The following is a 25,155-nucleotide window of genomic DNA, read 5'->3' on the forward strand; positions in this document are numbered from 1 at the left end:
GACCCATTTTTATATTAAGCTCAACGGCCTGTGTGGTGAACTCATGTCAGAAAGATTAAAGTTTCGAAACCTGGTTAGAGGCATGGATGTTCCTTCCTTCTTTTTGTACTATCTGTCTTTCTTACTGTGGGGGTAATGTTGGCTCACCTAATATAGTGCCCCCTGAAAGAGTAGTCAACACATCTGCCTTTCTGATACCCGAATGAGGAATGTCAATGTATGAGTGAAAATTGGAAAAAACATTTTCTATATTAATTGTAAAAGGTATAACAGAAAGACATTAAGTATATATTTCTTACCAGATATTCTTAGTTAAAATTGATGCTTAAGATGTAGGTACATAGTTTGAAAAAATATATATATATTTTGTAATTAGGCTTTTTAAAGTCATAAAGTATTTAATGGCAAGACAGAGTGAAATCAAATATAATTTTTTATGTTCCTAAAAAATTATTTGTTAGCAATGATAAAAAATTATTTGTTAGCATTGATTTTAAGATGTGGCTGCTGAGAATATGTGGCTGCTAATAAAAATATGTTTTGTAATTACTTCACAAGTAAGCTTGTGAAGTTTTTTCTTTACTGGCACACACACATAAATATATATATGTATACATATATATATGGGCGATTCTCACGAAACATGAAATTCACTGTCCCTTGCTCCAAAATCTAATAGTATAATAATAAAAGAACTTTTTTTAAAAAAAATTAGTAAATAGCATTGCTGTTAGTATTTTAAAATGACTAAGCATTTCTGGAACATACGCAGAGGGTATTGTTTACGAAAACTTCGTTTAAAATAATTTTTTCTGTCAATAATTTGTTTGTCCCATGAAAATCTGTCACTTTCCTGGCTACTTTTATTTAGTGATCTATAACCAAAATAGATAGCACCAGAAATCAATATCTTATGTTAAAAGATTGATTAGATACCCTCCTATCTGAACATGTCTTGTTGCATGAATAAAGATCCAATTTTCTGGCTCTAAATCTATTTCAAAAATTTTTTCAAGGACAGTAGGTTTTCATGCTGTCATTTTCCTGGCCTCTTGAAATCATTAATAACAAAAACTACATAGATTTATGCGAGTTATTTTAAGAAATACTGTTGTTCTCTGCAGAATATAAACGCCTCCGGCCAAAATATTAAATTAAAGTAAAGTTATATGCTATAAAATAGCAAATTTGTCATTATCCTGGCAGTCATTTTCCTGGCTTATGAATGCCTGGACATTGAAGTGTTACCAGAAATTCTTTTTAACTGCTAATACTGTAAAGAGGGAAAGCAAATATTAACCTGATACCAAGTTTATGTATGATTGTAATATGCTTGGACGTAATCAGTTATTTATTTATTTAATTATTGATTATTATACACAATTTTATTCTGTACATATCAGCAACAAAATTTTTTTTGTCTCTTTCTACAGTGGATAAAAAGAATTAATTTAAGCAATTTATGGTCCATCTAACATAAAGGCTTAAGTTGAGTTACTTACTATTAACTTAAACTGACTGTTTTTAAACTTCTAAGGTAATATGTCATTTTCCTGGCGTTCAATATTTGGTGAATTTCTATTTAATTTTTTTTTCTCGAGCAAATGTCAATAAACTACACTGCTGTCTATAAGATATTAATAAGTGTAGCTAAAGAAGTATACAAAAAAAGTTTTAGATTATTTTGAAGACTTCGAATTTGTAGAAATTTTTTGGTCCGAATTGTCATGTTTCGTGAGAATCATCCATATATATATGCACAAATGAATTTTTTAACATTTCTTAATTGCATAAAGTAAAATAAAGCATAATTTAAATAGGTAATTAATATGATTATAATAGAAATAGGCAATTAAGTAATCCTCACTTTTCAGGTATTGTTTGTTGGTAAGTTTGTGCAGCAACAGCAGCTCCAGGTGCGAAACTTTTTTCTACCACAGAGTTCTGATCAGGAGAATTTTTGTTGGCAGAGTAACTAACACTGAAACTCATTTTATCTTGAGAAATTTCAACTGAACTAGAATGAGATGCACTTAAACTAATATTTCCATAATTATCAGGAGTTGGTTTTGAATGTTGCACTCGTTCCGCAGCTTTTCCTGAAGGTCCACCAATTGCATTGGTTGCAGAATAGGGATTAGAATCCTGACTACCCTGATTTGTTGTTGTTGATAACATAGTTTCCATGGAACACCCACGGTTTGGATTATACGCATCAGGAACAGATTGTCCTTGCTGTGATGAATACTGCTGAGGATAAAATCCCGATTCTTGAGGCAGAGGTGTTGAGGTAGCACTTCTTCCGAACTGACAAACATTATTATTCACGTTGTTCGGCACTGTGCTGTTAAAACCAGGGGAAGTTGAATTATTACTTGAATAATATCCATAATTTGATTGAGAGCCATGAGAGTATTGGTTATACTGGTTAGGACCAGCAGGCATATTATGAGAAGCATTATGAGGAGTGTTTGGAGGAAAATGCACGGGATTAGACGAGCATTGGTAATCCATTGCATTATTACACTGATAGCGAGATGACTGATATGAGTTGGAGTATCCAGAATATCGATCCATCACTGGAGAATAGTTTTGATTATAAGGATTTTGATTACCTAAAAAATTAAAATAAAATTTAATAAATGAAATGTAAACCCATGCTAATATTATAACAATGAACAAAAGAAAATATGTAAACTTCGCATGAAGAAATTTTATCACGAATTGGCATATACTTTTTATTCAAAATTAATGCTTACCAAGTATTTTTTAAGAAAAAAATATTATGAAATTTTAAATTTGATTTTAATAATAATTTAAACAAAAGGCAATTCTTAAATATAATAGATAACAAACTATGAAAAAATTACAATTTATTAAAACACTACCGGTTCATAAACAAATTGCAAATATTTTGCACTTTCACGTTGCAACTTGCAGGCATAACATAAGTTATACACAAGCTATGCTGAGAACCAATGTTGTTTTGAGGTAACTGTCCAGCACAAAACTAATGCATAGAATCTTTAAAATCATAATTGAAACAAAAAACTGCACATTTGAAAACACTGTTTTCTAAAATGTATACACTACCAATCGATAACAATGCAACAATACAGTTCTGAAATAAAAATTAGTGATAATAATTCTGCAAACATCACTATTAGTTGCTATAGTAGTCAGGCCTACACAAACTGTACAAAATCAAAGAATATATAAATTTATGGTGATCAATGAAATTTATCTCCTTTCAAAAATATAACTTACTTCATTTCAATTCATTAAATACAAAAATTATGCTCAAATAATGTATATAAAAATTTGAGATTTTCATGAGGTATATTGAAAAGATTTTAGTCACATGCTAATAATATCTCTAACTTATACAATAAAATACAGTTTTCAATTCAACTTATGCTAATTTAAAATTGAAACTTGAGTTTTACTTTTTGTGTGATGCCATTTTGAATACTTTTAAGTTTAGCAGTACACAAGTAAAAACTAAATAGCATTTACTTAGAGAAATATTTTTTGCTCTTACGTGATTAATTTACATTACAACAAAATATTATCCATATTTTTTTTAGCAAAACATTAGAGAAGTTGTGCTTGATGTTTGTCTTGAAAAATTTATTTGTATGAAATATAGTGAAAAATATCTAATACAGTAAAAGATCTATACAACACAATTCTATAAACTGCTATTCTATAAAATATAACTATAATTCTATAAACTGCACTAATTTTACAATCTCTAAAACAAACCAAAACTTAAAAATTTGTTGGATTTTTATTACTAATGCCCTTTATGACTTCAATTTTTTTCTGTCAGTAATAAATAATTTAAGGCATATTTTTATGCTTTAAGAGTATTTTTATTTCAAAATTATTTCAATGCATTAAAAATGATCCCCTGCAGATACATATTGCTATGTTTAGTAGCTCCTTAAAGGCAAAATAATAGATAACTAAACTTATAAATTTTGAGAAGAAAAAACATTAAGTAGATTGAATGATATTACATAAGACTTAAAAAAATTTAGAATTTTAAACAAATTTAATAATTAATATTTATATTATAAACATTATTATATAGAGGCTCCTAACTTATACTAATTATAACTTCATGTCTCAACACATATTCTCACCAAAAAAAAATTATTATAACTGAGCACACAAGAAGAATAGTAACTAAATTTCAGCAATAATTCAAAAAAAAAAAAAAATTTCAGTCAGAAATAACTATTTCAATTTATACAGAATTAAATTTGAAAACAAAATTATTAGCAAAGCACATAAACAAATTAAAGGCTTCAAAAATATAATCTAATACATTGATAAAACTTGCTTAATGTTCATTTTCTATACATGCAATAAGAAAATGCACCATAATTTAAAATCATAGATCAAAACTACCATTTAACCAATTTATTATCTGGGTAATAATAACTTACGAAAAAAAAAAGATGACTCCATATGACATATTAAGATAGTACTATTAGTGAAAGTAGAAATAGTAGAGAAATTAGTAACAGTAAATAACAACAGTGAAGAAAGTAGTAGAAAGAATATAAATATCAAGGATGCCACACCTTTTGAGAAAATAAAAAAATTTATGATAATGTTTTAGTTTTTTTAATTGGTGACCTTTTGATACAATGAAACAAACTTTTGTGTTTAAGTATTAAAAAGTGTGTGCTTGAGAATGTTAAAATTTTTTTTTATCCAGTTCTTAGTTAAAATTACCATGATAGAACTTTGAAATTTTTATATAACTGCGACTTTGTCACAGCCAATTATTTCCACAGAAAGCATCTGCAATATTTCGATCATTGAGGCTATAAATGTTTACCCTTTTAATTAATTTTTTTAGTGTAATAGACATATTGCTCAAGTCAAAAAACACAAAAACAAGATGTCACATTTTAAAATCCCAGTTCCACCTTCTTTCTTAGTATTGTTATAGCATGTGCAAAAGAACTGAATAATGCAGACACAATGAAAATTTAAATAATGTTTTTTTTCAAGTCTGTTTAACATCCCCAGTTTTAATACTTACGATATCTTTCTAACTCTATTTTAAGTTTCTCATAGGGAGAATCGTGCTTCAATGCAAAAGAACAGGTGCTGCAATTTTAAAATTTCAATGTTTGTCATTCTAATTCAAATTGTGAAAGCTGGACAATCCTATATAACATGATTTTTAGTTATACCCAAGGGGTCATAATTGTGCTAGGTTTTCTTATTATCACCATGTATATAAAATAAAGTACATAGGCGATCTTTCTCATATTAAATCATAATGCAAGGCTTGGAAAAAAAATGAGAAACTAAACTGCACATGAATTGATATTACAAAAATGGTGACTAAACTTCAAAAGAATACACGAGAAAACAAATAAGCTTTATATTTAAGTATATTAACTATTTTTACCATAGGAAGGAGAATTTTTCCCTTTTTTCCTAGAAGAAGCTTCAACCATATTAATGATTGGTTGAGGATCAACACCACCACGATCAAATTTGCATTCAAAAGGCAACAATAGTTTCATGTACTGTTTACGTAACGTGTATGCAGCACTTGAAGATGCACCTACTCCAATTGCTCCAGCAATATCTTTCCAACGTTTCGCATTAGTAACCTAAAACAGAAAATGATCTCAGAAATATGTAATGTATAAGAAAATAAACCAATATTGAAAGCTAAATATTAATACAAAAAAATAACAGAAAATTATTATAGCTCTATTAATATAACTACAAAAAATTTTAATATATGCTTAGTTAAAAAAAAAAATAGTAATGAATTTATAATACATTAAACTAAATTAAGTTTATTACCAAGTAAATATTTTTCAAATTCAATTTCTCTATAAATTTCTTCAACTCGGAAAAGTTTTTATCTTTTAAATTTATTAAGTTTGTTATATACTTGTTCACCCTATAGGCTTTCTTTAACAAAATCAAAAGTTATCAGTACCAAAAATTGCTTACAAAGCTTGTAAAATTCTGCACAAAAAGATGTACTTTAATCTCCGTAACCATATAATTGTACGTTAAAGTTTAGTCTTCATGTTACAAGGTGCTTCACCTCATTTCTAAAAATAAATTGTAGAATAGACAAATACTTGAAAGTTGAAGCTTTTTTTCTGCACATTTAGATATACTCTATCAATTAATAAAAAATTTCATCATTCATAGCAATTTCTATATTTTCATAAAATTGCCTAAATGCGTATGAAAGAAAACTTTTAAAATTATGAAAACATAAATACAGTATTTACTTCTACAAATCCACCACGTTCTTTTACTGTAAGGTACACTCTGAAAACATCTAATGGCTGTTTACTTATTGTAGGACATTGAGTGATTGGACTACCTCTATCTTCATTAAATACAATCAACTTATCCAAAAAATACCGTCGATCAGGTTCATCAGACAGAGTATACAATTTTAACAGGTTTTCTGGGCGCTGAAAATAACATGAAAAAAAATAATTAAATTACTTCAATATGCATGTATTTAAGAAAATATTACTAATAATTTCATGAAAAAAAGATTGTTTAAAAATAATGCTCCTCTTTATATAGTCATTCAATATATGTTCATGAAAAATGTTTTACAGTTATTATTTTTTTTAATTCTCAGACTGATGTGAATAACTGGTGTGCTTGTAAGTAATATAAGTAACATCTGAATTTTCTACACATCTGCTACGTTGAAAAAAAAAATCATTATTTCAGCCAAATACTTTCCTTGGTGACCCTTGATCTCTCAAAACATTTTTGGTCACCAAAACTCCCCCCCCCCAATTTCTGGAAAATTTATAATGCTTTTTGGAATTCCATTTTTTAAAAGCTTTTCTTGAACAACTTTATCATTTTTTGAAACCTATATAGGAAAGAGATTGCCATGTTTGAAAAAAAAATTGTCTGAATGACCCAGTCTGTAAGAAGAAGACATGCCAGATGTATGTATAGATAAGCCCGTCAGTTCATAACATAAAAAAGAACTTGCTAATTTAATGAAAACAAATTGAAATTTACGAGGAAGCACTTACTGTGTTTCAGTTTATATATTGTGATGGGAAAGAATCAGAATTAATACAAGAGATTACAGAGTCTGATGACTGATCTGAAGAGGAAGATGACAAAATAGAAGAACTTAAAAAAAATGGAAAAGCAAAGATATTGATATTGCTTGAAAAAACTGCCATTATGACATAAAGACTTATAATACAATTTTTAAAATATCAGTAAAGTCATTATTTTACTTTAATTGTTAACAAACATATTTGGTGCTAAATTAAATATTCAATTTTTGATACTAAGAATTTTTTTTCTCCCTTCAAGTTTGAGATATCAAGGTTTCACTGATAAGAAAATATTACTTACCTTAATGTTGGCAAACTCATAGTTATTATTAGCAACCTAAAAACAAAAGCCATACTTAAATTCTATTCACTAAACTATTTAAAAAACATATCCTACATTTTTTTTCTTAAATTTATGAAAGATTTATTTTAAAATTCAATTCTTTTAATTTCTAATATACTCTACAAATTATTTATCGTTAAATAGCTTCCAAGCACACAAAAAATGATATGTAAATGTATCAGTTATTTTGTAAAATTATTTTAATTACAACTTAAGGATATGTTTCATTAAACATAAAAATAAAACTATAAAAGTTTTAAAAAAATTTACTAAAAAATAGTTTAATTAGTTGAAAATCATACAGTAAATGCTTTTAAAGTTTCGTGGATGTTTATTTCCCTTCAACACTTCTGAATCAAATAATAAAAAATTTAAACTGAAAAATTTGAAACTTTACTTGATTTACAATTTAACTAATAGAATTAATTATTAATCTGTTTAAAGTTTCAAGTTCGTTCAGTTAGTCTCTTTGCAACCTGAAAATATTTAAAGGTGTAAAGGGAACAAATAAAATTGATAACTATCTCATAAGTACCTTTAATTGCACTGTTTTAATAATTATTCTTATAAATAAATCAAATAGTCAAAATATCAACTTACAGGACTAGCAGGTGTCTTCGGCCAACCAGGACTAGATATGCACTCTAAATCATCATGAAAAGAAGACATAGAAGCAGCACCAGGTGAAGAAAGCGTATTAGGTGTAGGAGGGTAGGAAAAATTTGGTTTGGAGTTTGTTTTAACATTCTGTTCATCAGGAATGGATGAAGATGCAGAAGCACTTGAAGCCTGACTACCTTCATCTAAATTAGGTGGTGGTTGCAAGGAATTACCAGAATTTCTAGAACCTAATGGTACATTTGACATGGATGATACTGATGACAAATTGTTAGGTAAGTGAGAAACCATACCAGGAAGAGCTAGAAGAGGAATAATGAAAAAAACTGTAAAATGGTTTCAAGTTATAGCGTGAAGCATATCTACCACTACAAAATTACAAATGCAATTCACTAGTATATAAGACATGTTAACTCGACTCTATGTCTGGGTGCCTTTTCATAGATGACATCAAATGGTTTCAAGTTATAGCGTGAAGCATATCTACCACTACAAAATTACAAATGCAATTCACTAGTATATAAGACATGTTAACTCGACTCTATGTCGGGGTGCCTTTTCATAGATGACGGTTGACATTGTCTATAACTACTAGCCCCACATTGGTGACCCGGACGTGATGTAAACACGCCTATCTTGACAGTAACGCCCACTTCGATCTGGAAACGCCTACTTCAATGGATGGTCCACAATGAACAGTTGACTTGCTACTTGTGACTGCGACATTATCCACCTCCTTGCACGGTTGCTACTCAGTCTTCTCTCGATCAGGCACAACATCGGCTTGCATCCACTTGACTGCTTACGGCAACACAGGAGCGACTACGATCGTGAAGTTGATACACCTCTCACATTGAGCACTAAGAAAGTACGGTGATCTTCATATAACTCTCCCGGCTTCGCACAAAAAATAGCAATGACTCAACTAGTGGTATCCATACATCGAATTCTATCACAGATATAATTCTGGTGGGGGAGTACTGTAGCGTGTCTACCACTACAAAATTATAACTGTAATTCACTAGTATATAAGACATGTTAACTCGACTATGTCTGGGTACCTTTTCATAGATGACGGTTGACATTGTCTACAACTACTAGCCCCACAAATGACTATGATACAATGATGAATAAATACATTTTAATTAGAGACTTCATATTAGTAAGCAAAGAAAATTATTTAAAAAGCAATTAGATTTCAAATATTAAAAAATACCCTTTTTTATTTATATCAATTTTAATAAATACCAATTTTAATTTATTAAATTCTTTCACTAATTATATTAGAGAAACAATAAGTTTAGTTTGTATAGTAGAACAATTTTATTTATAGTATAAATGTTTTTGCTAACTCTATTAACAATTGACCAAAATTGTTCAACAATTAATTTGAATATACAAGCATTAGAAAAACTATTTAACACTTTCAAAACTTATACATTAAAATGTGAAATAGTTCATACTACAAATTAAGATTTAATGCATTAATTCCTGCTGAGTTTCATTTACCTTATCTGACTAAAAAAATATACCTTATTAAGATATATAAAAGTAGAGCATGACAACTGGAAAGGTAAAATAGAATTTTAAAAATACTAGAACAAAATTTTGTAATTACATACCAAATGAAGAATTGGCCATATTCATTTTCATTCCTTCAGACCCATCTGCTGAAACATTGTCCACAGAGGTCATGGTATCATGAGGAAGAGATGAAGTTTCTGGGGGAGTTGGGATTGATGATACCTGGGATACTTGATTTTGTGGTACTACATTCACTGAATGAATAGATGCTGCATCGTGAACTGATAAATTTGTTGTTGACTGTGCCATAGTTTGAGGCAACATATAAGATTGTTCATTTTCGTTCCCTGAATGGCTAGAATAATTTGAAACAAACACATTTTGCACTGGAAAACTGCTATGATCTGCATATTGAGGCATTTGTGGCATTGGAGTAGTAGGACGAGAAACCTGAGAGCTCTGAGGTACAGCAGAAGTGGCTTGTGGGTGCCCAAGGCTTGAATTTGTAAATTTCTTTGGTGCATGAACTAGGTTATTTGAAGGTATATTTTTAGGTGAATTTATATTGTTATAATACATATTGTTACTACAGTTGTTTTTTATAGTTGATTGATAGCTTTGGGAGGAAGGAACACATGGGTAGTTACTCGGCCTAGCTACAGGATATTGTTGTGAATATGCAACTGAATTGGAGTTTTGATCTTTAGATATCCCTGATGCATACCTACTCATGTCATTTGTCTGAGGAGGGTATGGCGCTAAAAAAAAAGAGGTTATGATATATTTATCACTACGTAAAAATGTATACATTAATATTTATTATACCTAATAAGTTTAGAATTGATGTAAACATTTTGAATAGAGCTAATCATCACAATAAAAAACCTTCATTTTACATAATCTAGCTAAAAAATATACAATTATTAAAAACTCTAACAATATTGAACTTTAGATAAATTTGCCTAAAATTTTTCTTGCTAATTATTACTTTTTCCATATTAATAGCAGAAGATAATCTATGCTCAATTCACATATCAACAACTTTTAAAATAAAAAAACACAATTTTTTATGGTTTTAAAGTCACATTTAAATAAACGAAAGGGTGAGAGGTTAAGGGAAGCACATAATAAGAAGTAAAATTTGAGAATTAGATTCAACTATACTCAAATAGTCAAACTAGAAGTGGCTATACCATGATAAGAACAAATGGCTTAATGTATTCAAGGTAAAAATCCAAACAGTGTTGTTATGAGCTAAGTTTGACAAAATAAATAAATAAAATATAACATTAAAGGAAAAAACGCCTTGAGGTTATATCAGTATTACACTAAAAATAGTAAACCTCTTGAAGCTTAATTTTTGACATTATAAGCCATTAGGTATTTTCACACATCCTCAAACTTTTTAAAGGTTTGTCTTAATAATTTCATTAATAAGTTTTCAATTGTCATAAAACATGACCTTCATTCATGATTTTTTTTTTATTATTATATATTTCTACAGTACAGAATCCGTTATCCGGAAATCATAAAACCAAAAAACCGGGACGAAATTCGATAAATTTTCCCGCTATTTTTTTTTTTTAAAGATGTTTACCTTACCATCATTTTGGAAATAATCATTAGTGTATTACTTCATCGTTTTTTCTTCTTTTTAAGATTATTTCCAAATATTATTTTATTTAGTTGGGTTTAAAAAAAACGGCTTTTTGTAGCAATTCAGAAAACCAGAAAAATCAGTTATCCGGAATAGCGATGGTCCCGATCGTTCTGGATAATCGGCTCCCTACTGTATTACCTTATCCTTTCAAATGTTACAATTAGAAAAAATAACAATAAAAAATGTAGGCATACCTTGATAATATCGACTCATTTGTTGAGAGTACGGATCTACGTTTGTACTTTGAGCAGCAGGACTGTGGCAAACTTTGTTTCCAGTCCACAGGCTTTGCTGCAATTGATGACTGTATCCTGTTTAAAAAAAAGTATAAATAACCAAAAAGCATAAAAGATATGTAAGAAACAGACACAATACAGAGTACACATTTGCTAACAATAAAAGCAACAAATCAAAAAATTGTCATGTTTCAAAATTGTAAAAGAAAAAACTGCTTAAAGGAATTGGCATGAAAGTGGACAATAATAAAAAAAGCTGATTTTTACAACACAGACACTAGCAGGAGGTGGGGAGTGTTCTATTTAATACTGTGATATCAATAAGATATATAAAACATAATTTCTAACTCTGCTGTGAGACTCCTATATTAAAAGTGGCGGAAACATTTAGACAGTGAAATTTAAAGTTTTCTTATATATCATTTTAAAATTCTTTGATAATAAAGAAAATTAAGCAATATATTAGGTTTGGTTTGGTTAGGTTTGGAAATTTTAAATTAAAATAAATAGTCGCTAACTTTCACCTCAATATCTTCTGATAGATTGTTACTAACAGTTTTAGTCACTTTTGACTGTTTTATTTTACCAATCAAACTTGAATTTATTTCTTCAGTAGCATTGATCGAACGCACTTTGTGTTTGTCTATCAAATTAACATCCATCGTTTAAATACATTCATTTTACAATGCACCACATGAAAAGGACACTAGCAAAGTCGAGAGAGCTATAATATACGGATGCGCAAATTCAATATGCCTGATACCAAGGAGGAAAACTCTGGATCAAATATTGGTGATGGAAACGAAACTGCATTGTCAAGGCAACAGCGCACCTGTTTAAGCTTCACTTATTTTCTCCTGACGATTATTCTTTCTCAGAAGGCTAAAATTGGGGAAAAAAAGTTTGTTCCAAGTACGGCCATCGTTCAGACAACTTGGGTTTCCGCAGTTACGGAGGCGGGGGGAGTTCTGTAACAATTGGACCCCCCCAAAAAACATTGGGACATTGTCAGAAAAGTAAAAAATTGGGAGAAAAAAAGCGGATTTCCACTTTTTTGCAGAACTCTTTCATCTCTGAAGGAAGCACATGACAAGAAGTAGATAATATTTTATTTGCTGGCACCAAATAAAGATTGTATATGCCTCATCATTATCAATATCTGCCTATTTTATATTTCCTTATATAAAGTATAAAGTAGCATATAGTGAATACAATTTATATTTACTTTTTTTTCTTTTATATTATTTTAAAAGCACTACTAAACCAAATTACACAGAATTTTAATAAATTCGAATTAAGAGAATTTCTTTAACCACCATATATAAATAACATAAACAATTATATAAGATGAGTCACTACTATTCATACATATTCAAGTCACTACTACTGGAAAACATAGTTAACAAAAACCTCAAATTTTGAAGCATTTGTATGTGTGTCTAGAGGAATTTTTGTATCAGTAGAAGATTAATTTTTACAACCGAACAAAAATGTCTGTTAATTGAGTAAGACTTGTAAACTGATTTGAGTTACAGTCAATTGATTTTAAATATGAAAACTGTTTTGTTTATCAGCATGGCTTCAAAAATTAAAATCCTAAAACTAAAATTAGCGATCTAAATCATAATTACAATCCCCTTATTATTTCTTTAAAAATATCTATTGATTCGAGTCATTTTATTAAAAAAAAATATTATGTAATAAGTCTTGTTTTAAAAAGACATTTATTATGCAAGCTTACATAATCAATGCTGCATATCGACCTTTGCTGTCAGTAGAAAAAAGTCAACAAAATTTGGGGTTGCAATATCTTGAGAGCTGAATTTTCAAAAATGGTTGATATTTTGATATCATTTTAAAAATGAGGTTTTATAATTGAAACCAGTCATCTTATAATTTGTATCAAATCTACAAACTCTACACAACAGACATATTTATAAAGCTGTGAAAGCAAAATCTTTTTGCAAGTCACCACAGTAAAAGTACTTGATTAAAAAAAATATTTTAAACTAACAAACTTTATAATTGTAAAGTAGAATCAGGTAAAATAAAAACCGATCCCAAGTTTTATATTGGGAACTGATTTTAATTAAACTGCAATAATTTTAAAATATGTAAGACTTTTTTTCTTAAAATTCCAGATTACAATAACGGATTAGAAAAGTTGAGTAATATTAAATAGGAAAACACTTTATTCTAAAATGAAATGTAAAATTTTTTCCTTCCAGCACTAATTACAGGTGAAAGAAATTGCAGAAATTTCTTTCAAGATCTGTTCGGTCTTAAGCGAAACGCCATCTGTTGTAATTGTTTCGAACTAGTCAGTTGCTCTTGAACTCTTGTTTGAGCCAGTCGTGGCTACCATTGCAATAGTGCAATGATTTTGGTTTGATTATTTACAATTATTAAATAAAGTATTGTTTGTTAAACTTCTAGTATTCAATGAACCAGGGCATTGTCGTACAAGATCTATGAGCACACATTCAAGTTTCTGAAAAGCTAAATATTTCTTAAGTTCAGTTATGCAAATTTCATATTTAAAGTATATTGTAATAAATAACAGAATTTTATTTTTAATTTGAGTTCAAACATGAGGGACAAAGAGCTGATAATGGTATTCTTAATCATCTTAAAACTAAAACGAAAGAAAGTATTAAAGGAAAGAACTATTACAACTCCTTAAAACAACTTAACTTGAAGTACAATTAAGTTATTTTGACTATCCATCAAGTTTCTAAATGAAATATTTAATAAAATTCAAATTTAGTACAGTGAAACCTCCTATTATGGACACTCCTGCAAAACGGACACCTCTCAATACGGACATATTTTTAATTCTTCGGTAATCTTCTATGAATAAACCATTATGTATATTCTCCGCAAAGCTGACACTCCCGTAACTGGATGCGGACAGTCATTTTGGCCCTGAAACGTTATTTTCTTATCTCTTCAAATCGGACACTACTTTTACTAAATTGGGGGGGGGGGAATAAATAAATAAATAACTATTTCTGTTTTAAAGTGCAAGGATAAAAAACTCAACTTTTCACCATTTTTAAAGTATGTAATTTTTTTGCCTTATCCATAACTAAAACTATTGTTAAGCTTTTTCACTACTGAAGAATCAATCTTTCTCCTGTCACATTGCCATATCTTTGTAAAGAAAGGAGAGAAAATAATATTGCTTTCCTAAAATAATTCGGACAGCAGCATCTTTTGATCTTTTCATCTGGACCACACAGGTTATGAGATCCCTCAAGTTGAAATGACATCTTAAATGGTCTCAAAGCTTCTTCCCTATTGAAAATTTCTTTAATTTACTTATCAATTTAAAGACTGTATTTGGGGTAGAAACAGTTGGGGTAGAAAAAGACCACAGTTGGGGTAGAAAAAGAGAACAGAAATATAATCTTTGAGGTTTTCATATAAATTAAACATTTATTCAGAAACTTGATAGCTGATCAATTGTGAATAATCAACTCCATAAGTCCTTATGACTTATAGGTATGCATTGCTTTTTTTCCTGTAAATTGTGGGAGGTTTACTTTCAAGAAGGTATTAACCACGTTCCCTATCAAATGATAGGTAAGTGTAAGGGGATGTAAACCTAATAATTGAATACGACTGAGGACTGGAAGCTCCTATTCGGAATCATATATCTAACTGGAGTATCTATGCTAATAGGAAAATTATATTCATTTATCTGTAGCTACATCAAGAATTATGTATTTATATCAAACTTCTTTATATATTCTTTTTTATCTTTCTTAAAGTTTAAATAAATATTCTTGTAGATAGTTATTGTAGATTATTTAATTATTTCTACATCTTTGAAAATATTCTAAAAACAGTTTAAGGTGTTAAACTTCGTTATTAGGATACCCTTCTCGTAAACGGACAACTCTCATAAACGTACAATTTTTTCGATTTTAAGAAAGTCCGCTGAGTAACTGAGGTTTTACTGCATATATAAGATCCAAAACCTGAAATAATAACAGTAAATGTTTGAAATAGAATAGGAAAAAAAATTATTTACCCTGAGTAGATAGTTGTTGTGAATGTGAGATAGACTGGTTAGAACTATCCATTTTGAATGAAATCTAAATATTGCACAAGGGTAATGAGGAAACCATTTATATGAAATCTGAAATAAAAGCAAGAAATGTATTTTAAAATGGGTATTTATATTATAGATCACTGAGCAATAATTTAAATCTCTTCTCATTTGCAATCTCTCACAAGATCAATATATTGAAAGGTTTTAACTCTACAGTAGATAAAGAACGGTAATTTTGAAACACGGTTGAATCTCAAGAATCCAAATCAAGAAACATACTTGAAATTATACTCAAATTCAAGTTGAACTTCAATACTTTCAGAAGATAAGAACAACTGTCATACAAAAATCTTTGGATTATTTCCTCTAAATTCAATAAATAAATAAAATAGAAGTATTAAGATATTCTTATTTATCATTCTTTACTTTTTAAAAAAATGCAGTTATGACAGTTATAGATTAATCAAGGAATAAGAACAACAAATTCTTAAAAAGTTTATCTTGAAAAAAAAAGTAGTTTTTTTATAACACTGATATATTGTAATAATAAAATAGCATAAAAAAATTAAATACTAACACTATTTATGCAAAATTTTTGTAACAGCAAATTTCTTTGTTCATGACACTTATACTAATCTCTAAAATTTAAAAACTGAACTGTAATTAAAACAATAAATTATACAGAAGAGAAGGCTACTAACAAGAAATACTGAATGTTATAAATATTGATTTTGTTAAAATGTTTTAAAGTATGTCTTCAAAATATAAACTTGTGGCCAAAGATGTTAGTAATTAGAGTAATAAATAGCATATATATACTGCTCTTTTTGGTTATATTTTTAGAAAATTTTTATAAAAATACCTAAACAATATTAAATTTCAATAATTAACTTTTTTTAAACAAGTTGACATGCTTAAAAAAAATAAAAATTAACATGATTAAATATCACTATGCAAATTAACTCATTCATTAAAAAACAACTTATAAATCTTACAGCTGTTAAAAACAATTTCTTAACACTCTTTGCAAAGCCGAAGTGCTCGTGTGTGATTCTAGGTGTTACCAACATGCACTGAAGAGCAAAAAAAAAAAAAAAAAAAAACTGGTATACCTGCCTAATATCGTGTAGAGCCCCCCCCCCCGCAAGCACACAGAAGTGCCGCAACATGACGTGGCATGGATTCGATCAATGTGTGAACTAGTGCTGGAGATAATTGACACCATGAATTCTGCAGGGCTGTCCATAAACTAGTGGGAGTAAGAGGTGGTGGGGATATCTTCTGAACATCATGTTGCAAGGCATCCCAAATATGTTCAATAATGTTCATGTCTGGGGATTTTGGTGGATTTCCGATACTCACGGTATACTTGTGAAATGGTCGTACGTGAAAATACTTAAATCTGTATAACCTGGCATTGTAGAAATAGTAACCGATCTAAGAACTGTGCCAGACACTCGTTGTCTTATATACGTGTTGCCGATCGCAGCGCTGTACTTTGATTGGCTCCATACCCCTTTATTTGCATACTCATACCTGTGCCAGTTTTTTTGGCTCTTCAGTGTAGATGTATCAATGATTTGACTGGTCAGGTCATGTGAGATTTACACTGACACCTTAATTCAAAATTAATTTTTATTGGATTAGAAAAAAAGATTACTTTATAAGATAAAAATTCATTTAACATCGCCTTTATTTTAAAATTAATGTTAGCTGCATCAATTTTTTCCCCTCTTTCGTTATGAATTTAAAAGCTGTTTCAGAAACCAAAATAAATTATAACACAATTTCAGAACATAACTATAACCAACCCCAAGACAATAAACTGTAATAACAATCAATTCCTGAATTCAGGATACATAAAAGGCTTATCATGTCACCTTCTCTACATTAATCACTGTTATATTTACAGATATTTTTTAGAAGCATTTGTGATTAATAATAATGGGGAAAATCCTTTTTTGTTTTCTGTTATACAAGTTGTTTTTTTAACAGACCTTAGATACATTTGTATCACTGATTTCAAATTTGCAATCAGTTTCTCTTTCCAAGCTAGACTTTTTAAAATGACATTTTTAGCCCATTTTTAAACAAAATTCTTCTGGAGTTAGGAAACATCAGAATTAATGTAATTGTATAAAAACCCATGCCTGAAAACATCATATGTCATTAGAGGCTCTACTCTATTATAAACCGTTTCCACATGTGCTTCTGAACAGGTACTTCTATTTAATTAATTTATATATATATATATTATACTCAAATAAGTTTAATATTAACAGTTTCTTTTCTTCAATGATCTGAAGAAATAGTCAAGTTAGATAATTTAATGATTTGGCAACATTGACAAGTAAGTCTTCAAATCATTAAATTGCAATAAAGCAGTTAATACTGAACTTATTCAGATGTAATTTTAGTCAATAATTATAAGAAAGCATAAAATTAAGCTAGTTTAGTCAAATAAAAGTACGCATTTATAAACATACAAAGAAACAGTTCATAATAAGGCATTTCTGGGCAAGGATTTCTATGCAATTCTTGTTATACATGTTATTAAATTTTGATATTTTAAGAAAAAAACTGTAGTTTTAGAAGCAAAACTAATTACAGATTAAAATCCCTACAGTGTAATTAGGCCAGTATTTTTATAAATACAGCAAAATATTTTGTTCCTCGAAGAAATTCAATTAACTAATTTTGACAGGAATTTCTTTTTCTCACAGCATTAAAAATTCTAATAGTTTTAATACAAAAATTTAGGTACAAGTATTTTCCCTCCTGGTAAAATTTCAGAAGAGTGAAACACTTCTAAAATGTAAGCGTATGTATGAAATATGAGTCTAGATGTATACTCACGAACTCTAGTCTGGACTGTGATAAAATAAAACAAAATATAAAATTAGCTTAAAAAACATTGGCAGGAATATAACGTACAAAGGAAGACCTATTTGAAAAATTATGTTAACAGATAATCCTAGAAAAGGCCAGCCAAATAAATACTTATTTTAAATTTAAAATATATATATATATGATTCATACTTGCTTAATTTCAGCTTCTTTGACTTTAACGCTTACTCCATATATTTATTTCATCTTCATCTATAGTCCAGATCATGCATTATGAGGCAGTAATTATTTTTGCAGAACATTAAGTATTGGTACATGCTGAAGGGCTTAAAATTTGATATTGATAGTATTTAGAATAGGATCCAAGAAGAAAACTTGCTTATCTATAAAGAGAAAAAAAGCATATTATTTCTAATATTTTAGTGAACTATAATAACATTACAAATAGTGCATAAATACATATGACATATTTTACATATAATAACAATATAGTTAATGATCTAAAGTGTAACATCTAATACAATGACTCTTTCAATGGTGATGTGGTATTCAATTATATAATACAAAGCTTGAGAAGGGGCAATCCCATTAACAACCCTTGAATTACTTACTTGAATATTTCAAACAAAACAATAGAAAATTAGTTTCATTTAATTCTTCAAACGTAATTTCAAACAAAACAATAGCAAATCAGTTTCCTTTAATTCCTCAAACGTTATGCCGAATTCTTTTTTCTTTTAATTTTTATCGGTTTTATCGGTCTATAATTAGGGGGGGGGAATGGAAATTGAATTAAAAATTTTCAAATTATAATGAAGATCCTATTTTTAGGACTAATTTTTTAACAGCTATGGTAAGAATGATTTGAAAGAGTACAATTTTGCTTCAAAAAAGCTTTTAAAAGTTTGGAAATCAAATAATTTAATGCTTAAGAGTAAAATTTAAATTTTTAATTCAATGGTATGGAGTATACTGTTGTATGGGTCAGAAACATGGAAACTAACAATACTTCTGAGTACAAAATTAAATAGTTGGCATAATAGATGTTTGAGAAATATTCTAAAACTATCCTAGCCTCAGACCATATCAAAGTCAGAACTCTACAGTAAAATCAGGCAAGAACAAATCACTATCAGCATAAGAAGAAAAAAGATAGCAATGGATAGGTCACGCATTGAGAATACCTCCTACAAGAATATCATCAGTAGCCTTAACGAGGGCACCATAAGGCAAACGAAAAAAGGGGCAGACCAAAAGGGGATGGACAAGCTCGTCCCAGGCAAACTTTAAGAGGCCTTTACCCTCGGCCTCACTATCTTATATTTTAGGTTAGATTTGTGATTTCTTGATTTTTCTTATACATAACAAACTTTTGATGATATAATACACTGCTCAAAACACTTAAAGGATATTGAGGTTGTGGGTTAATCTTGCACTTAGAGAAATGTTATGAGCATTCATACATTATCGACAGACTTAGTAGGCTATATGAGATAAAAATGATATTTGTTTGGCAGGAAAAAAATGCATTTATTGAGACCGCAAAAGGAAGAAAAAAAAAGCACAATTTGTGTCTAGGTGAAAAACAAATATAAAAAAGGTATTTCCTAAAAAGAAAATCGTTTTTAGCAGGGGGTATAATTTCCCTGGGCGGCCAGCAACATTGAACACTTTTGAGGCTGTCCCACTTCTCCAGAAGAGCTCTTTCCAGTTCTTGGAGAGTTTGTGGGGGTGGTAAACATCCAGCTCTCTAGAATGTCCCAAACATGCTTGATTGGGTTCATGTCTGGAGGACACACTGGACAATTCATTTGTATGATCCCTTCCTTCAAAAAGAAATCATGCACCAAGTTAGCACGATTTAGTCTGCAATTGTCGTCCATTGACATAAAGACATTTCCAAGTGAAGTAGAGTAAGGGACTACAATAGGACTACATGGATCAATGGAGATGCCAGCATCGACCATCACACCCCAACCTCCAAATCGTACAGCTTTGGGCGCAAACGCAGGATTGTTTCTAGTGCCATGTTCCCAACAGACGAAAACACACCTATTCCAATTATCAGGATGAACTGAAAAACAATACTCATCAGAGGAAAGAATATTGTGCCATTCATTTCTCCTCCAGTACACATGCTTTGTTGTCCACTCCCTATGGGCATGACTATGCTTTGCTGTTAACGTGACACACACCATTGGTTGGCGAGCATACAGACTTACAGCCTGAAGGTGATTTCGGGCAATTTGCGTCGAAACTATGGTGCCTCTAGCTGAGAGAAGGTGTTGTTGAAGAGTGGCATTCATACTTCGGTGTCTCAGAGCTGTTAACATTAAATGGTTTACATTAGGCGTTGTTGCACATTTACGCCCTTGATCTGATGTTTGGCCTGCATTTCCAATCTCCAAAAAACGGTGCCAGATCCTGGAAATCACATGTTGTGAAACCCAAATGTCTTCTGCCATTTTGGCTAGTGTTAGGCCCCTTCTAACTGGCCAACAACTCTCCAAGTTTCTGATTTGGTTAAATGACATAGTAGAGACATCACATTCATCGGAACAATGCACTGCCCCAAAAGCGTCGATATAGCATCAGATTTGCGAAAATGAAGCAAAGAATAAAAACATAATGAGAATTTTCAAGCCCTGTCTCCACCACTTCGACAGTTGAGTTTAGTTGAAGATGAAGGGCCTTTTAATTTCCAAATGACTGCAGACATAGAGATTCAATGTCAAGTATTAGCTTAGTAACCCCACAAATAAACAAAATGAGAGGTGTACAAACATACACAGTATAATTCATTAAATATAATGTGCAACAATGTTTTGTTTTAGGCAAATGCATTCCTAAAACTTCTGTGTCTACAAGTATAACTATGCTTAACTATGACACTTCTAAATGAAGCAATGATGGACATTACTATTTCCATAACTACAAGTCTAAGAATCATAATGTTGTATTTCTCAGCAGTTATATTCCTAGAGTTCTATGTAGAGCATTTATCAATCAGTGACACTTAGGTACTACTTGTGTCCATATAAGCCTATACATACATTTAGAGAAATTAATTTGTCCATAGTCAATAAGTGAAATAAGATGAACCATGAACCTCACAGAACAAGAAAAGTGAAACATCAAGAGGCTCATCCATACAAATATATATCCAGTACTTGTGTATAAATATATAAGTATTTATTGGTTATAGTGATCATGAAGCCTAGTTTGTCATGGATATATTTGTATACAGTGCGAAAAAAATAAAATAAACATCCTTCATTCTTCTAAGAGGTGTTGATAAGTTAGAAACAGTTGTCAGTGTGATATAAAATAATAGTAAATTGTAGCAATTCCCAAAAACTACTTTCAACGCTCGTCTAGTAACAAAACAAGGTGCAAATGCTACTAATCTCCGTGGGTTTGTCAATGAACAAAATGAGAATACCTCTGTAGCGGAACTTTCATTAGAATTATATCTGATGCTTAAAAGCAGCAAATATTTTCCATAAAGGATGCTAAATCCTCAAATTTGAATGTACAGTGCAAAAAAAAAAACATACGAACCACAATGAATAACTTTTGATTTAATGAACGGATTTTCATGGACTAGGACTCAATTGTAATGATTCGAGGGGGTGACTTTAAATATGCTAATCAGTTAATGCAGACGATATCTTATGTTACAAAACCAGACACAAACATGAACTTTCTCTGAATAAACATACTTTTTTTTGACGAAGTATGATTTCAGACCAACAAAATATAGGGGGTAGCAGTAATCTGGGAAGTAAGGTCCCAATAGGTCGGTCAGGAGAACACTCCAAAGCTTGAACTCCTTAATGTTAATTTTATTTTTTCAATATTTTACTATATCTTCAGAAATAAGATAAGGTCACATGATCCGGGTTGACAAGTTTTTGATAACTGACCCCTTTATCTTGTTTTAACCATCATGCCAAAAAATCCCTTTTGACAATTGACTTAATCCCAAAATTTTGTGTAGAAAATCAATATCTTCCAAAAATGTGAAATAATTAAGAAACAAAATTGCAATTAATCCAATATGTTGTCCTTAAAATATAGTCTGCTGTAGTTAACTAGAATATTTAAGGTAAAGTTTTTAAACCATTCAGATTGAGTCTAGATTTGAAAATCCGATCATTATATAGAAAATAATTTAGCATGCTTTTTTTTAAAATCATTATATGTAAATAAGTATTAGCAACAAATATTGAGAATCAGAAAGAGTTTCACAAGTTGAGATCAGATAATTATTGATGACCACCATAGTTTTATATGAATTATCCCAAGAAACTAAAGCGGTAAGATATAACCTGATTAAATACTTAATTTGCTTCAAGACTATATATAAAAAGGAAAAAACAGTCAACATGTTTCAAGCACTTCAAAAATAGGCGTCTATTTTCAAGACTTGCCAAACAGACGAGAATGAGAAGAAACAAAAGTGTTTTGACTTTTGTTTCCAAATCAATGTCCATGTTGACTGCCACTGAGAAAGGATACATATAAATAAATACATAAAAATAAATATTATATATATATATACACACACACACATCTACAAATACATATTTCCAAATTACACATGTGCGTGTATATAAATATATATTTAGTATATACTAATGTTCATTATGGCCACACCTTACAAAGGTAGTCTCCTGCTTTTCCGAGCATTAGCAACAACTGGAAAAAGCAGTTGCTAACACATGGCCATTATGACAGATAAATAGGAATGTACGATTATTTTAACCGGGAATATTTCTGTAATGCAGGGGTGATTGTGAGTCCAACTCAAAAATCCTGAAAATTTCTTGAGTGAAATCATTAATGACAGCTTTCAAAAAATTAATGTTTTTATAAATTCAAATTTTTGATATTTTTAAAACATGAAATTCTAAATAAATTATAAGCAGCATAATTTAAAAGGATAATTATGCATATTTTTATGTCTAATCACATTTGTTATTATACCAGAAAAAATACTGACTGAGCTGCCAAGTATAAATTCTAGTTTTAATTTTTCTGAATAAAATATACAAGAAATTTAATATATAAATGTGATCGATGATTTCTTGAAATTTCCGAACCTTGGGTTTCCGAAAACTTCCGGATTGTGGAAAGCAAAAAATCCAGATTTTTTCCGGAACACAATCACGCCAACTATAATTGCCAAGGTGCAAAATTGATTTCAAACAGGAAAATTTAAAAAATAACTAAAACATGTAGATCTTTGCCCGGGGATGGCTATGAGTTATGCCCTTCGAGTTGGTCCCTTTCTGTGAAGTTTCATGTGGGCCTCTGCCCGGAAGTTGCCAGAACTTGTTGATTATTTCACCATAGATCAAAATTCGAAAATCTCCCCTTTTAAACTGTAATGCTTTTTCAAGTAAAGTACAGTTGGATACTGCAAGAATAAACAATGTACTCTTATTAGCTCTGCATTCCTTGAGCTTAATGCTTAATTGTACGGAATTTTGACACATCACATGAATGTTGCAATGATGAGTATTTATATTTCTAAAGTAACTCTAAATTATTTCAAATATTCACTCAGTTACGTAAGACTCAAAGTGTTAATTTATTCATATGAAATCACGAAGTTGTTTCCACTGAGATATTACGAATATTTTTTATTTATTTCCAATGAGCTGCACAATCGGTCTTGCCGATGAGCAAACCTAGTGCGTTCTTCAGAGGTGGTACCCACTCTTTCAGGATCACCACAATGGGTGAGATACCGTTGGTCATGTTAATTTGGACGTCTAGTTTCTGCCACACTAGATGGCAGCACAGAGACTATTTGGATGCTAAAGTGCACTAGGAATTTAATTTTGCCGAAAATGCCAAGAGCCAATAAGGCCCTCCAGAGATCTTTAGCTTGCCGCATAATCATACGACATGGCCGCTGAGGATTTTCTGCATTCCGATAATCCGGTGTCTGGGCTGGGGACCGAACCCGCAGACTTGGGCTCAGAAGGCCGACGACAAACCAACTACGCCACCCAGCCACTATTATGAATATGTATTACTAGATAAGTATAATACAATACACGAACCTCTGAACTAATCTGTAATGCTTTTCAAAGTAAAGTACAGTTGGATACAGCAAGAATATACAACATACTCTTCTTAACTGTGTATTCCTTGAGCTTAGTGCTTAATTGTACGCAATTTTGACACATCCAACTTATCTGAATGGTGCAATGATATACACTCAGTTACGTAAGACTCAAAGTATTAATTTATTGCTATGAAATCACAAAATTGTTTCCACTGGAATTTTACGAATATTTATTACCAGATATATATACACAAGAACCCCTGAACGCAGTTCACAGATAATTTGTCACCATCATGAGATATTTTTTACTACTACTAAAAAAAATAAAAATAAATAAAGGTTAAAAATTCTCTTATCTTAACGTGCAGGTCCATTTTGCAATGATTGATGAAAAATATTTTTCTTTGTGCAGCCGCACTTTTCCCACAAACATATTCCTTGTATTTGACTTAGAACGCTTTTTTAATTTAATAAAAAAATCTACCTCATCAAAGAATGTTAGTTATTTACCAATTCCAGAGATTTAAATATTCGTCTTTATGCTTTTTCCTACCGGTGCAAAAATGATTTAAAAAAACATTCATACGATTTAAAATCACACATCGCAATTCCTATTTACCCGATTTAAAATCATGCACTGTGTTTTGTATTTGTACAATTTATATCAAACATTGTGTTGCATGTACACACAATTTAA

General features: G+C 30.2%; 1 protein-coding gene across 3 annotated transcripts in view; it reads right to left on the reverse strand.

Annotated features, from left to right (window-relative positions):
* Positions 1-25,155, reverse strand: part of LOC107443340 (trithorax group protein osa) — a 36,516-nt gene that overhangs the window by 10,126 nt on the left and 1,235 nt on the right. For 2 of the 3 annotated variants that reach the window (XM_016057166.4, XM_071188216.2), the window contains exons 2-10: positions 18,572-18,762; positions 15,512-15,619; positions 11,434-11,550; positions 9,678-10,337; positions 8,038-8,357; positions 7,396-7,431; positions 6,285-6,473; positions 5,435-5,642; positions 1,868-2,615 (exon numbers count right to left, since the gene is read on the reverse strand). In XM_016057166.4, the coding sequence (XP_015912652.1) occupies positions 1,868-2,615; positions 5,435-5,642; positions 6,285-6,473; positions 7,396-7,431; positions 8,038-8,357; positions 9,678-10,337; positions 11,434-11,550; positions 15,512-15,563 (2,330 nt within the window). In that variant the 5' untranslated portion in view covers positions 15,564-15,619; positions 18,572-18,762. The remainder of the gene's footprint in view (positions 1-1,867; positions 2,616-5,434; positions 5,643-6,284; positions 6,474-7,395; positions 7,432-8,037; positions 8,358-9,677; positions 10,338-11,433; positions 11,551-15,511; positions 15,620-18,571; positions 18,763-25,155) is intronic. The other variant, XM_071188217.2, reaches the window with a different exon arrangement.

The sequence above is a fragment of the Parasteatoda tepidariorum genome, chromosome 12, assembly GCF_982258835.1.
Source record: "Parasteatoda tepidariorum strain Cologne lab strain chromosome 12, Ptep-v5.0, whole genome shotgun sequence".
Lineage (NCBI taxonomy): Eukaryota > Metazoa > Arthropoda > Arachnida > Araneae > Theridiidae > Parasteatoda > Parasteatoda tepidariorum.